At 41.8% G+C, this 16,818-nt stretch overlaps 1 protein-coding gene across 8 annotated transcripts in view; it reads left to right on the top strand.

Moving 5' to 3' along the window:
* Positions 1–16,818, top strand: part of MACF1 (microtubule actin crosslinking factor 1) — a 197,635-nt gene that overhangs the window by 25,661 nt on the left and 155,156 nt on the right. The window contains exon 1 of one of the 8 annotated variants that reach the window (XM_075264661.1): positions 15,894–16,088. The exons of the other annotated variants lie outside the window; for them this stretch is intronic. Within the exon in view, the coding sequence (XP_075120762.1) occupies positions 15,995–16,088 (94 nt within the window). The 5' untranslated portion in view covers positions 15,894–15,994. Of the gene's footprint in view, positions 1–15,893; positions 16,089–16,818 lie in introns of those variants that run through there. 8 annotated transcript variants of the gene reach the window in all.

Here is a 16,818-nt window from a genome sequence, read left to right on the forward strand (position 1 = left end):
TACAGTTCATGGCAGTTCTGACATGCCCATGGCCTTGGACACTCGAGTACATTTTTAAAAAACATTTTTTTCAAACGGATTCTATCATTGAAATCACATTTTTTCTCGAACACACATAGGAGTAGCCTTAAGAAAGGCTATTCTTCTCCTACCTTTAGATGTCTTCTCTGCACTGCCGTTCAGTAGAAATCCCGTTTTTCGTCTGTATGCAGATGAGTTTTCTCGCAGCACTGGGGGCAGTCCCCAGCGCTCAAATAGAACTGGGGGCATCCCCAATGCTGCGAGAGAAATCTTTCAAACTTCTACGCATGCACAGTGGACTCTGCCATCGGGACTCAGGCAGAGCCGACTGCACATGTGCATTTTTTTGTGGCCGCTTAACCCAGTTTACTGTGTAAGCAGTCACAAGAAAATGGCCGCTTACACAAGACGTGCATGCGCATTCGGCTCTGCCCGAGGTCACATGTTCATTAATAGAGATGAGCGAGTACTATTCGAAACAGCAGCTTCTAATAGCATGCTCCCATAGGAATGAATGGATGCAGCCGGGGCCGGCGTCCTGCCGCTTAACCCCCTGCACGCCGACCGCTCCCATTCATTCCTATGGGAGCATGCTAATAGAAGCTGCTGTTTCAAATAGTACTCGCTCATCTCTATTCATTAATAAAAAACGCATCATATATCGGCTAAAGTCCACCCTTTCATTTTGTGTACGTACTTTCTGGACACCCTGTATGTCACTTTGGTAGATTTGGAGAAAAGCTAAAATGTAAGTCTTATGCAAATGAGGCAGTTGGTGCACATTGCCATTCAGACTTTTTCCATCTCCTGCTTGCACTAGCCTCCCACTACGACATTACTTATACTACTTGCATTGCAAGAATAGTGGTCCCAGAGTCGAAGGCCCGTCCCAGTGCACCAACTGCCTTATTTGTATAAGACTTCCAAGTTGTTTTTTCTCCAAAAACAAGGGTATGCTGTGACAGCGTTGCATATACATCAAGCGAGGTCAAGAGAAATAGGAGTATCCACAGTGTTGCCTAATACAGTCATTGACAAAAAAAATAAAAATAAAAATCTTTATTTATTTATTTTTTCAATTAATTGCCTAGTTAGAGGTAGTGTATATACAGTCCTATGAAAAAGTTTGGGCACCCCTATTAATCTTAATCATTTTTAGTTCTAAATATTTTGGTGTTTGCAACAGCCATTTCAGTTTGATATATCTAATAACTGATGGACACAGTAATATTTCAGGATTGAAATGAGGTTTATTGTACTAACAGAAAATGCGCAATATGCATTAAACCAAAATTTGACCGGTGCAAAAATATGGGCACCTCAACAGAAAAGTGACATTAATATTTAGTACATCCTCCTTTTGCAAAGATAACAGCCTCTAGTCGCTTCCTGTAGCTTTTAATCAGTTCCTGGATCCTGGATGAAGGTATTTTGGACCATTTCTTTCTACAAAACAATTCAAGTTCAGTTAAGTTTGATGGTCGCCGAACATGGACAGCCCGCTCTCAAATGATCTGAAAACAAAGATTGTTCAACATAGTTGTTCAGGGGAAGGATACAAAACGTTGTCTCAGAGATTTAACCTGTCAGTTTCCACTGTGAGGAACATAGTAAGGAAATGGAAGACCACAGGGACAGTTCTTCTTAAGCCCAGAAGTGGCAGGCCAAGAAAAATATCAGAAAGGCAGAGAAGAAGAATGGTGAGAACAGTCAAGGACAATCCACAGACCACCTCCAAAGAGCTGCAGCATCATCTTGCTGCAGATGGTGTCACTGTGCATCGGTCAACTATACAGCGCACTTTGCACAAATAGAAGCTGTATGGGAGAGTGATGAGAAAGAAGCCGTTTCTGCACGTACGCCACAAATAGAGTTGCCTGAGGTATGAAAAAGCACATTTGGACAAGGCAGCTTCATTTTGGAAACAAAAATTGAGTTGTTTGGTTATAAAAAAAGGCGTTATGCATGGCGTCCAAAAAGAAACAGCATTCCAAGAAAAACACATGCTACCCACTGTAAAATTTGGTGGAGGTTCCATCATGCTTTGGGGCTGTGTGGCCAATGCCGGCTTCGGGAATCTTGTTAAAGTTGAGGGTCGCATGGATTCCACTCAGTATCAGCAGATTCTTGAGAATAATGTTCAAGAATCAGTGACGAAGTTGAAGTTACGCCGGGGATGGATATTTCAGCAAGACAATGATCCAAAACACCGCTCCAAATCCTCAGGCATTCATGCAGAGGAACAATTACAATGTTCTGGAATGGCCATCCCAGTCCCCAGACCTGAATATCATTGAACATCTGTGGGATGATTTGAAGCGGGCTGTCCATGCTCGGCGACCATCTAACTTAACTGAACTTGAATTGTTTGTCCAAAATACCTTTATCCAGGATCCAGGAACTGATTAAAAGCTACAGGAAGCGACTAGAGGCTGTTATCTTTGCAAAAGGAGGATGTACTACTTTTCTGTTGAGGTGCCCATACTTTTGCACCGGTCAAATTTTGGTTTAATGCATATTGCGCATTTTCTGTTAGTACAATAAACCTCATTTCAATCCTGAAATATTACTGTGTCCATCAGTTATTAGATATATCAAACTGAAATGGCTGTTGCAAATACCAAAATATTTAGAACTAAAAATGATTAAGATTAATAGGGGTGCCCAAACTTTTTCATAGGACTGTATTAACATCCTACTATTTCCATTTAGTATATAGATCACTGAAAGTGTACCTCAAAGTTGGATCAGCCTGTAGTGTGTTTTTCCACTTTAATTTTGGGGGTGACTGCAAATCCAGGCCTTCATTGGTTAATAAATTTGATTTCCATTGATGATTTTTGTGTGATTTTGTTGCCATCTCATTCAACTTTGTATAGAGCAAAGTATTCAATGAGAATATTTCATTCATTCCAATCTAGGATGTGTTATTTGAGTGTTCCCTGTATATAACATGTTCTATGCTTCTCTTTACCTGTGCCAGGATGAGCCAATAGTTTATACACATGGTGAGAATAGCTCATATAAATTTTTGATGTTATGTATATACTTTTCGGGAACCCGAATATCGATCTATACTATCATAAAAAGTGGCTTCCAGCATGTCCTTCTGTTATTTATGTGTGAAAATATCTATATTACATATCTGATAATTTTTTTAAAATTAGTCTTCAATTTTGGATTTTTTTTTTGTGAAATTGCAGGTCTTTTAAACCAATTATTACTTTCCCATAGAGTTATGATCTTAAGTTACAACGGTTTTAACGTACAATTTTATTGTAACTCGAGGGACCACTTTATTCCACACTTACAAGTGATTCATAATACAGAATTCATGTTTATAACTCTGAATATGAATGTGTTAAAACCAGCAATGGAATCTATAGAGACAAAGTATCATGTAAATATTTGGATAAATTCTGTGTTTTAGCCCACTCCTGTTTTTGGCATCCAAGTACTGGAGCAAAATACTGAGCAGAATATTACCTACATTATTCTTTTTACAAGGAGTAATGTGGAGTTATATACAGTGGGGCAAAAAAGTATTTAGTCAGTCACCAATAGTGCAAGTTCCACCACTTAAAAAGATGAGAGGCGTCTGTAATTTACATCATAGGTAGACTCAACTATGAGAGACAAAATGAGAAAACAAATCCAGAAAATCACATTGTCTGATTTTGTAAGAATTTATTTGCAAATTATGGTGGAAAATAAGTATTTGGTCAGTAACAAAATTTCATCTCAATACTTTGTTATATATCCTTTGTTGGCAATGACAGAGGTCAAACGTTTTCTGTAAGTCTTCACAAGGTTGGCACACACTGTTGTTGGTATGTTGGCCCATTCCTCCATGCAGATCTCCTCTAGAGCAGTGATGTTTTGGGGCTGTTGCTTGGCAACACGAACTTTCAACTCCCTCCAAAGGTTTTCTATAGGGTTGAGATCTGGAGACTGGCTAGGCCACTCCAGGACCTTGAAATGCTTCTTACAAAGCCACTCCTTCGTTGCCCTGGCGGTGTGCTTTGGATCATTGTCATGTTGAAAGACCCAGCCACGTTTCATCTTCAATGCCCTTGCTGATGGAAGGAGGTTTGCACTCAAAATCTCACGATACATGGCCCCATTCATTCTTTCATGTACCCGGATCAGTCGTCCTGGCCCCTTTGCAGAGAAACAGCCCCAAAGCATGATGTTTCCACCCCCATGCTTTACAGTAGGTATGGTGTTTGATGGATGCAACTCAGTATTCTTTTTCCTCCAAACACGTAAAGTGGTGTTTCTACCAAACAGTTCCAGTTTGGTTTCATCAGACCATAGGACATTCTCCCAATACTCTTCTGGATCATCCAAATGCTCTCTAGCAAACTTCAGATGGGCCCAGACATGTACTGGCTTAAGCAGTGGGACACGTCTGGCACTGCAGGATCTGAGTCCCTGGCGGCGCAGTGTGTTACTGATGGTAGGCTTTGTTACATTGGTCCCAGCTCTCTGCAGTTCATTCACTAGGTCCCCCTGTGTTGTTCTGGGATTTTTGCTCACCGTTCTTGTGATCATTTTGACCCCACAGGGTGAGATTTTGCGTGGAGCCCCAGAGCGAGGGAGATTATCAGTGGTCTTGTATGTCTTCCATTTTCTAATTATTGCTCCCACAGTTGATTTCTTCAATCCAAGCTGGATGCCTATTGCAGATTCAGTTTTCCCAGCCTGGTGCAGGGCTACAATTTTGTTTCTGGTGTCCTTTGACAGCTCTTTGGTCTTCACCATAGTGGAGTTTGGAGTCTGACTGTTTGAGGGTGTGCACAGGTGTCTTTTTATAGTGATAACAAGTTTAAACAGGTGCCATTACTACAGGTAATGAGTGGAGGAAAGAGGAGACTCTTAAAGAAGAAGTTACAGGTCTGTGAGAGCCAGAAATCTTGATTGTTTGTAGGTGACCAAATACTTATTTTCCACCATAATTTGCAAATAAATTCTTACAAAATCAGACAATGTGATTTTCTGGATTTGTTTCCTCATTTTGTCTCTCATAGTTGAGGTCTACCTATGATGTAAATTACAGACGCCTCTCATCTTTTTAAGTGGTGGAACTTGCACTATTGGTGACTGACTAAATACTTTTTTGCCCCACTGTAATACACATTTTCAGACCCAAGAGTATAATGGTCAGAGGCCCAGAGGAGGTGACAAACATAAAAACCAGTGTTAGGGCTCGTTCACATCTGTACCCATACTCCGTTCTGCAGGTTTCGGTTTCCTGCACAAAACTGGGCAGTTTGAATGGGTTTGAAAAGTGTCCGGCCGTGAGCGTCGGTGAGCGTTTTATGCTCTCCGCGGCGAAACCGTTTTTTTTAAACCGGACACAGAGTGGGACACCGAGTGGGACATGCAGTACTCTGTGTCCAGTTTAAAAAAAAAAACGGTTTCGCCAGAGAGTTTAAAACGCTCACGGCCGGACTTGGCATGACAGGTTTCCGTCTTCTGCTGTCTGCATGCAGAAGACGGAAACCTGATAATGGTGTCCAGACGTTGGTGTGAACCCAGCGTTAGTCACCTCTCCTGAGATCCGGTGCGACTCTCCCCTGTCTTTGGGCCTCCATAGTGACGTCATAAACGTTACGTGGTCAGTCTTGCAACTTGTCATCTGGGATGTCATTGGAGAGGGCCGCAAACAGCAGGGAGTCCTGCTGGAGTGCGAGAAAGGTGAGTACCACTGCTTTTTAGGTTTGTCACCTCCCCTAGGGTCTGAAAAGACCCCAGAGTATTATAATAGTTTGTGGGTGCTGTAACCCAAAAGTTCTTCTGAACCCAGAATTTTTGCAATATATGCAACAAACACTATTGGGGCCAGTATGGGACATAATAATGTGTGGAGGGGCACTGTAGGACATAGTAGTGTATGGAGGCTGCTATTGGGGCCAGTATGGAACATGATATTGTCTGCAGGGGCCACCATGGAACATTATACTGTGTGCAGGGGCCACTGTGGAACAATATACTATATGGAGGGGACACTATGGGACATAATAATATGTGGAGAGACTGCTATGGGATAATATTCTGTGTGCATAGGGCGCTATGCAACATTATATTGGATGCAGGCCGCTATGGAACTTTATACTGTGTTCAGGGGCCACTATGGGACATAATACTGTGTGGAGGGGCCACTATGTAACAATATATTGTATGCAGGGGCCACTATGGGATATTATACAGTGTGCAGTGGCTTCTGTGGATCATTATACTGTGTGCAGGGGCCGCTATGGGACATTATACTGTGTGGAGGCCACTTTGAGACATTATAGTGTGTGTAAATGAGGCGTTATACTGTGTGGTGGCCAAGAGAGGGGGCGCTATGCAGTGGGGGAAGGTTCCAAGTCAAAAGTTTGCTATAGTGCCTAGTCTTTGATAGTTAGTTACGCCTCTGAGCAAAATGTTGCTATTTTTGATGCAAATACGCCTAAAAAAAACTCACAAAAAACTTATTTTGACTTCTAGCATGTAGTTCTTGATAAATTCCCCCCCCCAAAATCTTGTATTTGTTCTGTTCTTCTATACATAAAAGTCTAATATTTTTTGCTCCAGAAATGTGGGTGGGAAAAAAAACTGATTTCTTCAGATATGTGACTCATATATTGCAGGGATGGCTCACCTTGAGATATACTCAAACAATGAATGAGTCAATGAATGATTCAGCTACTTCCTTACATCTCAGTGCTGTCAGGCTCAACTAACACTATGTTGTTCATACATGTAGATGCACTATAGAAAGAAATGTTTCTTATCTCTCATACACCCAATCTGCTCAAGGAATCTGTATTTTGCAGAATACCATGTTTCTGCATAGAACTGTCACACCTACAAATGCATTTCAAATATGAAGCATGCAAAGTCTGCATTAATAAAAATGGATGCTGTTGCTCCATCATGTGATTATTATTATTTGTATAGCATGGCGCTGTACATAATACAAATAACAAGTACAATAAAGACAAACCTAACTAGATGACCAACATGATATAAGTAGCAGAGAGTTACTCATTTATGTGTAGTTAACAGTTATATGTAGAGAGACCCCAGATTCTAATAGGTGGAGGACAAGAGGAGATGGCAAAAATAAAAAAAACATACTTACCTCTGTTACCCCTGATGCTCTGCCAAGAACGTCCTTCTGTACAAGCAGCGCCAATAGCGCTGTGCGGTGTGAGCGGGGAGGAATGCCCCCTCCCCTCCTGATAATACTCATCTATGGACGAGCACTGTGAGCAGAGGGAGGGGGCGTTCCTCCCCGGTCTCAGAGTACAGCGCTATTGGCGCTGCTTATACAGAAGGACGTTCCTGACAGAGTGTCAGAAACACCCTTCTGACTGTGAAGATCTACGGTACCAGCACCGATAACTCTTCACCCGGGGCACAGATCAGGAAAGCCGACAGTGCGCTGAATTCAGCGCACTGTCGGCTTTCCAGCAGTATATAGAATTGCATGTGCCCCAAACCATGAAAGGTCCTATTTAAGGAACACGATGAACAACAATTATAGGAGGTGGGTCTCTCACTGGAGCACGTACCCATGGGGATAGTGAGGCATCCTCCCAGGGGTACGTGCACCACAGGATAAGAACCATTGTTATAAATCAGCTGGAGACAGTCTCCTGTGTTATACAAGTAAATACATGCACAGTAAAGTAGTTTTTGTAATAACCATATTACTAATAAACCACCTTAGACCACTAGGCATGTTATTATTAACTTTATAAGCCATCAATTCCAGTTTTACCACTCCCAAAATACTTTCCTAAATGGGTCCTTTATTTTAGAAGTTGGAACATGAACATGTATAAATTAATTGATGTTTTTATTATAGTGTTTTCAAGCTGTGACATAAATAAAAACTGACAAGCAGGTTAGGTTAGGTTCACACGGTAGAATTTTTGCAGTGAAATCCAATAATAAAATTCCACCTCACATTCATTTTACTGAAAGACAGGCACTTCATTTTCTGCTTGCTGAAAAAAATCAGCTAGCAGAAAAATTAAGTGTCCTACTCAATCTTCAAGCAGATTCTGTCCAAAACTTCCATTAAAATAAATGGAAGTAAGAAATCTTAATGGTGCCGACAGAAAGATTTCCATGGCGGATTTTCCAAAATCTGCATGTGAACCTAACTTAACAATTCAAATACTTTTATGATCAATTTTAACCACAGTGTTTGTTATATCATGATTTTTTTTTTCTATAAACGGTGTGGGGAAGGTAGCTCAGTAGAAGCAGCGGTCCGGACCCAAACAGTCGAAATAGGGACACAAAATATACAGCTAACTGGTTTATTTAGAAAAAAACAGGGGAATAAATAAACCTTGACTTGAGTCACAAAATGAGCAAAACAAAATGCAGCCTTAACTTCAGGCAAAAACAAAATAAAAACTTGCTTGTCTGAGCAACTAACTAAACAGTAATGATAACCCAACTATACATGTGGCTTACTACCAGCCACACGAACAAAACAAGCACAACTTAGTCTCACCGGACTCAGGGTTACAGGACAGACCCAGATACCTTCTTTACTCCCTGGATCTGCACTGGAATGTAGGATCTGCAGACTTTTTCTGGCCCAGTAATGAGCCAAGGACTCACACTTGTAGCTGAGGCCTACTCAAGACCCGCACTGGACTGCGCATAAGTTTAAAATCTGGAGGAGATATAGCGTGATTCTAGCACCCTGCCTGTCACCTTCTCAAAACAATGATAGAGTTAAAGATATTGCCAATTTTCTTTGATTGTATTAATAGGGCTCTTTGTTTAATTGCAGCCATTTGTTAAAATCAAAAAAGTTCATTTTATTTCTCTTTAATGTGCACACAGCACCCCATCTTGACAGAAACCCCCCAGAAATGTAGATATTTTTGCGAATTTATTAAAAAAGAAAAACTAAAATATCACATGGTCATTAGTATTCAGACCCTTGGCTCAGTATTGAGTCTTTGCACCCTTTTATATCTAGGACAGCCACGAGTCTTCTTGAGATTGATGCAACAAGTTTTTCACATCTGGATTTGGGGATTCTCTGCCATTCTTCCTTGCAGATCCTCTGCAGTTCTGTCAGGTTGGATGGTGAACGTTGGTGGACAGCTGGAAGAGGTTTTCTTCCAGGATATCTCTGTACTTTGCCGCATTCATCTTTCCTTCAATTGCAACCAGTCATCCTGTCCCTGCAGCTGAAAAACACCCCCATAGCATGATGCTGCCACCACCATGTTTCACTGCTGGGATTGTACTAGGCAGGTGATGAGCAGTGCCTGGTTTTCTCCACACATACCACTTAGAATTAACGCCAAAAAATTCAATCTTCATCTCATCAGACCAGAGAATCTTATTTCTTATAGTCTGGGAGTCCTTCATGTGTTTTTGGCAAACTCTATGCAGGCTTTCATATGTCTTGCACTAAGGAGAGGCTTCCTTTGGGCCACTCTGCCATAAAGCCCCGACTGGTGGAGGTCTGCAGTGATAGTTGACTTTGTGGAACTTTCTCCCATCTCCCTACTGCATCTCTGGAGCTCAGCCACAGTGATCTTTGGCTTCTTCTTTACATCTCTCACCAAGACTCTTCTCCCACGACTGCTCGGTTTGTCTGGATGACCAGGTCTAGGAAGAGTTCTGGTCGTCCCAAACTTCTTCCATTGAAAGATTATAGAAGCCACTGTGCTCTTAGGAACCTTGGGTGCTGCAGAAATTCTTTTGTAACCTTGGCTAGATCTGTGCCTTGCCACAATTTTGTCTCTGAGCTCCTTGGGCAGTTCCTTTAACCTCATGATTCTCATTTGCTCTGACATGCACTGTGAGCTGTGAGGTTCTATATAGACAGGCGTGTGCCTTTCCTAATCAAGTCCAATCAGTTTAATTAAACATAGTTGGACTCCAATGAAGGAGTAGAACCATCTTACCCCTCGTTCACATCTGCGTTGGTATTCCAACGAACAGAATACCAAACACAATTGCAAGCGCTGTGCAGTAAAAGCACATGGACCCCATAGACTATAATGGGGTCCATGTGCTTGCCGCACTGAACATGCGGAGAGGAAAGTAGATTGTTAACTACTTTCCTCTCCGCATGTTCCCTGCGGAGATCTGGCGGCAAACACACGGACCCCATTATAATTCAATGGGGATCCGTGTGCTTTTACTGCACAACACTTGCATTTGCGTTTGGCATTCCATTTGGGGGGGGGTCTCCATGCGGACTCCCCCAGACGGAATATCAACGCAGATGTGAACGAGGGGTTAAAGGGGCTCTAACAGCAGAATCATGCTGATAGAGCCTCACATATGCGTGAGTAGCCTTTAAAAAGGCTATTCAGGCACCTTAAATGTTATATTAAACTACCCCCCCCCCCCCCAGTTTTAAAATAAAACCCTAAAAAAGAATGTTATCTACTTACGGATCGTGCACGCTGGGCGGGCATTCAGGGTGTGTCTTCTTCTTCATCCACGCCTCCTCTTCCTCCGATGTCCTCCGGTCCCGTCCTCCGGCGCTCGCGAACTGACACTGATATAAAAAAAATGGCCTGGGCGCATGCGCAGTAGCATGCGGCTTCTACTACGGCTACTGCACAGGCGCCCAGGCTATTTTTTTTATATCAATGTCAGTTCGCGAGCGCCGGAGGAGGACAGGACCGGAGGACATCGGAGGAAGAAGAGGCGTGGATGAAGAAGACGATGCACCATGAATGCCCGCCCAGCGTGCACGATGCGTAAGTAGATCACATTCTTTTTTAGGGTTTTATTTTAAAACGGGGGGGTAGTTTAATATAACATTTACTGTGCCTGAATAGCCTTTTTAAAGGCTATTCACGTATATGTGGGGTTCTAGCAGCATGATTTTGCTGATAGAGCCCCTTTAAGGAGGATCAGAAGGAAATGGACAGCATGTGAGTTAAATATGAGTGTCACAGCAAAGGGTCTGGATACTTATGACCATGTGATATTTCAGTTTTTCTTTTGTGATAAATTTGCAAAAATATCTACATTTCTGTTTTTGTTTTTTTCTGTGAAGATGGCGTGCTGAGTGTACATTAATGAAAAATAAAATGAACTTTTTTGATTTTAGCAAATGGCTGCAATGAAACAAAGAGTGAAAAATTTAAAGGGGTCTGAATACTTTCCGTACAATTTCCACTGTGCAAGAAAAACAATAGCCCACAATATATTTATCCTTATATCCTTACTACTGTGGAATGGAAATCACTGCCACATATGGCTGTTACCTCTAGATCTATTACTGGAGTAATTACTAGATTTTCATTAATTACTTATGTAAAACAAATTGTATACTTTCAATCATAAACATGATGCATCATCTGTGAAACAGTACATTTTTTTTAGATTTGTTGAAAATAGATATATTATTAGGGAACTATATCACTTTTTGCCTCTGGCAGCAGAAAGACTGAGTGCAAATATCAGGCCAGTAACCAGGAGAACAAAGGACTGAAAGTTCACCAATGTTCTATGTGAATGAAGTGGTGGTGTGTTTATATGACTAGCACTGCACCCACTTCCAGGGAGCTGCCAAAGTGACCTTGTGGCATAACTGCATTATAGCAAGGTCCACATAGGACGTACTTGTAGTGAATTAGCCACTGCAGGCTTGCTGATTCCTAATCCATTTTAAAAAACAAACTGCAGTGCGGATGGACCCGTGCTTTGGGTTTTTGAGATGCAGTACTGTCAATTTATGCTGCTGATTCTCACTGCACCAGAGGATTACGTAAAGCTTCTGGACTCCAAAGTAAAATCTTTAATGGGGCTCTTACCTGCCTGGGTGCCATTTAGAATACTGGTATATTCTATGTTGCAAAGTGACCTTTTGGTTCCCCATTGGCGTAGTGCCACAGAATTCATGAAAATCCACTGCTAATTTACTATGTGGACATGCCCTAAGTTTATGGATACACATGGCGGTCCCCTGGTTTTCTCTGTGGGTTTAATCAATGTAGCTACAGTGGTTTTTAGCCTATGCATTGCAAAGGTTGATAACCAGTGGTAGATTGGCAGTAATACATGTAAAATGTCATTGAAGTCAATGGGAATCTTATTTTTACATGTGTATTTTGCCAAAATACACGCGCGTTTACAACGCGTGAACGGATCCTTAGGCTTAGGCCCCACTTTGTGAAAACACAGCTTTGGTTTATGCAGATTTGTCTGCGTTTTTTTGAGCCAAAATCAAGAGCGGGTTGAAAAGAAATGGAAAATATAAAGGAAACTCTTTCTCTTCTGTTAAAGAGGACCTTTCATGTCCTCATCAATGTACGGTTTTATATACCACTAGTAAGCCAACAGTGCTTTCACAGTGCACTGAATTCAACCTATGATGGGCTTTCCCAGTATGTGCCCTGTGATGGAGATATCGGCGTCATTAATTTTGGCACCCATATCTCTCCACTGTCAGAATGGCGGGCCTTACAGCCTAGCGTCATCACTGGACAGTAACGCCCCCTCCGGTTTTCCTACAGCGCTTTTCACAGAATTTCTGTTTCAATTATACCTATGATGAAATTGTTGGCGTTTCGGTAAGTGTAATTGACATGCTGCAATTTCCAAAATCGTGATGTTTTTGGAAATTGAATAATTTCTGCTACGCATATTTTTCAGCGATACGTGGATAGGATTCTAGCCAATCCCATCCACTTTGTAGTGTCTGTAGACCGCCACGTGGGGCCCCAGCTTTAAGGTGTTTTTTTATTGAGTTTACGCAGTTCCTGTATTTAGTGGAGAATTGAATACTTGCAAGTCCTGTACACTATATTAAACTGGACTATCATTTTGTACTGTGGATTTTGTTACAGAAATGCTTATCAGTGCAGTAAAATCCACATTCCTTTTTCCACATTTGTTAAGTGTTGTCTAGTGGATTTTAGTATGGATTTTGTTTCAAATTTTATGCTTTCTTTGCAGTCTATGGAGGAAAAGACAAAAAGACATAATATGCATATACACACTGTGGCTTAAAATTCATAGTGATGCTATGAGTCGTGTCTCCAGCAGAAAATTACTCTCTACGTGGATGAGAACTCTCATTCGCTTGCTGGGAATGTAAAATGCTATGGAGTTCATACAGAAAATTATTGTAAATTGTATTTTACTCCTAATGAAACTTTAAACTATCCACCAATATTGTACATCTGGTTACCTTGGTAAAATACAACACCAAAACTGATGTGAAATAGCAACATTATGCAATGTGAGCGATTGCTACTGCGGTGTAGTATGATCTCCTTCTGTCTCTATGTGACCCCCCACCATGAGCTTTAGTAGATTAATCTCATTCAATGACTATAATGCGACTGAAGATTAATCACTGATCCCAAGAGCGGTTAAATCATTCTGCCGACTAAATCCACATTTCTAGTAGCATATCTTGGGACAATATATATTTTGTAACTAAAGTATTAAAATCTTATCGTACAAGATCTAGTGAGCAGTCAGCAACAGAGACCATATTAGCTCTTATGTATAGATTTGTCTCTACAAGCTAGAGGGGCTGGATTACATATATTCTACATACAGTGTACGTGAATATTATATAACAGTAAAAAACAACATAATTCAGGGTTGATGGTGACCACATTTTTAATATTTTGTTGAGACTAAAATAACTGACCCGAATACTTGCACACTTCTGCTGTACAGATTCTAATCTGGGATTAGGGTTTTGTATGACTCCAATGATTTGAATAAAATAGGTGTACAGGTTTTGCATCTGTAATCCTAATGTTTGTGTTGTTCTAGTGCTTTATCTAATCTAGGATCTCCAGGGATTGGGATGGGCCAACCGAGTTATCACGGACCGGGATCGAGCCGAATATTCAAAACAGTTTTTTTTTTAAACAAGACTGAACAAATGCATATTAGTCGCAGACGAACAAAAATGGCTGTTGCCAAATGTTGAGCAGGAAATACAGAAGAGACACGTGTGTGACGCAGGTAGTAATGATACACCACTCGGTTAAGAGAAATGGTGCCCATAAAAGCTTCTCACAGCTGTACATCAATAGAAGAGAAGTTCTGAAAAACTTATAATTGCAACCACTAGTTAGGAATAGGAGAATTTAGTCAGATATAAGCCACTACAGGCAGATTAGTGATAGAAATCATAGATAACAGTGAGGGAGCATATATGTGCTGCTGTATACAAAGTGTTTACTCACAATTTTTACTGACAGTCAATCCTGAAACTCCTGCTAGTGAAAAATCTTTTGTTCAGGATTTTTTTGGGCAAGAGTTTAATATTTTTTTTTCATTAAATACATACAAACTGCTGTTCTAACAGCAAAGTACTGACTCCACCTGTGCAAATCAAAAAAATGATACGTTATTTAAGCATTTTTTTTTTGTGTGTGCTAATCTGGAAAAAACAACTCTTGTTATTTAATGTTTTTTTTTTTTCCGCTCTGCTCACCAATATACATAGAGTGACATCGTGTTATTCTGAAAAAATAGTTGCTAGTAAAGCATTTTTGTTGTTGCTGCTGAAACTGAGCTAGCCCAGTTTGCCATGGGAGCCTTATTTTGTCTGGCCTCAAGTATAATGACTGTGAAAGTGTTCAGTGCTGCTGGTGGTATTGTAACACCTAAAGGGATGAAGCTGTCCATTGGAAAAAACTATTGTCAAAATAAATCAAGTTTAGATCCGTAAAAGTTTTCACACACCTCCGACTGATGGTTGCGAGTAGTGGTGCCAACATCCCCCTTTATCTTGTTCCATTTACCTGCTGACACCACTCTGCCAGACATGTCCTGCGGCCTGGTACATCATATTCTACTATACCATACTATTGGTGCCACAGTGTTGGCATAAAAACCTCCCAAACCAAACCATTTAGATTTCAGATCTTCTCCCATAAAGAGACAATTTTTGGTGGCCAATTCTTCATCACTTCTTGAGTGGCATTGCAGTTCAATCCTATTCCCTTCAAAAGAGCTGACCTGCAATAGCAGACGAGCCATAGACAAATGTGATGCTATTTCTGAAAGAAGGCAGCCATGTTTTTCTGACTCTGGACTATCCCTTTTAGTGTATGTTTTTGTTCCATTCATCTGCATAAAATTGTTTTAGTGGCAGGTGCATGGATTATTACATAAATCTGCCCTGTGTGAACATAACAGGAGAGGGAGCCCCATGTGCCAGAAAGGAGCGATACTTCGGAGTAGCTGACATGCCTATGTATTGTATGTTTTACTATTCAGTGAAATAAATGCCATGTAATGCTACAGAAATGTGCGGCTAGATGAGGCTTTTGGCTACTCCAACAGGTAACAGGCCATAGAAAAAAAAAAAGCAGCAGGGTCCCACTAATGTTGTGATAGTTATGGCACTGGGTACGAGAGCAGTGCTCCTTGGAGCTGAAGGCCCACCCCCAGTGCACCAACTACAAAAGTAACATATATAACAAAGGTATATTGCATATCACTATATGCACTCAGTAACATGGTGGTAACTAATATACTTGGCAGAGGTGGATCACATTCCTACAAAAGTCACCAGAAAACAAATGGAACATGTTTCAGTGCACCCCACTAACTAACATGTTTTCTAAACCATCACTTTACGATAACATAACACAGCTTGCAGGTCTGTAATATGAACTCTGCGAACCAGTGTGTATAAAGCCATGTCTAGCGGGCAGGCCAAGCTTTTATAGTGGAGGTCAGGGGAGCTGGTGCGTGTGGTGCTGTACTGTCGCCAGCCGCCGCTAGATGTCCTCACTTCCCAGCACTGCTTACTTAGTAGTAGTTCCTTGAATGGCCGCTGTGTGTGTCCGCCCATGTTGCTCACTCCCAGGTATAGTACCCTATCGCTCGGCTGGGTGTCCTCTTCCCTCGATGCAGCCTGGGCGGAGACAGGAGCCGGAAGTCGGATCCACAGGCACCGGACTGACCGGCGGGCACCGGGAATACTGCGGGAGAATAGTTCGCCATGTCCGGGTATATCCCGGGGCAACTCCCGGTGGATCGGAACCAGGAGAACGAGTTTGTTCGTGCATATGAAGGAGTGCTGGAGAGATATAAAGGTACCGGCGATGAGAGGAGGTTGTGCTGCACATGATCGGGAGGGAGTTCTGGTGCTAGTTGCGGCTACCTTCTCCTATGAAGGCTAGTACATATGGCACAGCCCTGGGCATGTATATCCATATGTGGCTGCACTGTATATAGACGTGGTGACGCTTTGGCCTGACAGATCCAGCAGTGACAGCTGTGTGTGACACAGGGCTAGGGATGTGACAGAGCCTGCTGAGGAGAGTCAGGCCAGTGCTTGACCATGGGGCTGGCCCGGCTTCTTATAGGAGGCCCTTGGCACAGAAGAATGCTTCAAGCCCTCTAGTAAGGCTACAGGCAGATGTAGCAGAGCTGGTGTGTCCTTTAACTCTTTATCTGCATAGTTTCAGTATAACTCTGCATTCCTATATACAACCACAGACAACACTGCTCCAAGTGACAAACTCCTGACTGCTACATCACTAGTTGGCTAGTGGCAGCCGTCATGTCCTGTTATCTGCAGTCTGCCAATGTCACCGAGCTAGAGAATACAGAATAGTCTCCTGTCCTCACTAATTCTGCTCTAAACATACGTATATCTGTCTAACGTACAAAGGGTACAACTTGGGTCACGTTCATACTGCGTAGTTATCAGGTTTTTCACAAAAACCTGAGTAAAAATGTTAGTGCGTGAGCCCTTCCTGATGTTTATGTTAGGGTGTAACAGTGAAGTGTTCAGTCAGCCATGGGTGTAACGTTGATATG

This window comes from Leptodactylus fuscus, chromosome 2, assembly GCF_031893055.1.
Source record: "Leptodactylus fuscus isolate aLepFus1 chromosome 2, aLepFus1.hap2, whole genome shotgun sequence".
NCBI classification, from domain to species: domain Eukaryota; kingdom Metazoa; phylum Chordata; class Amphibia; order Anura; family Leptodactylidae; genus Leptodactylus; species Leptodactylus fuscus.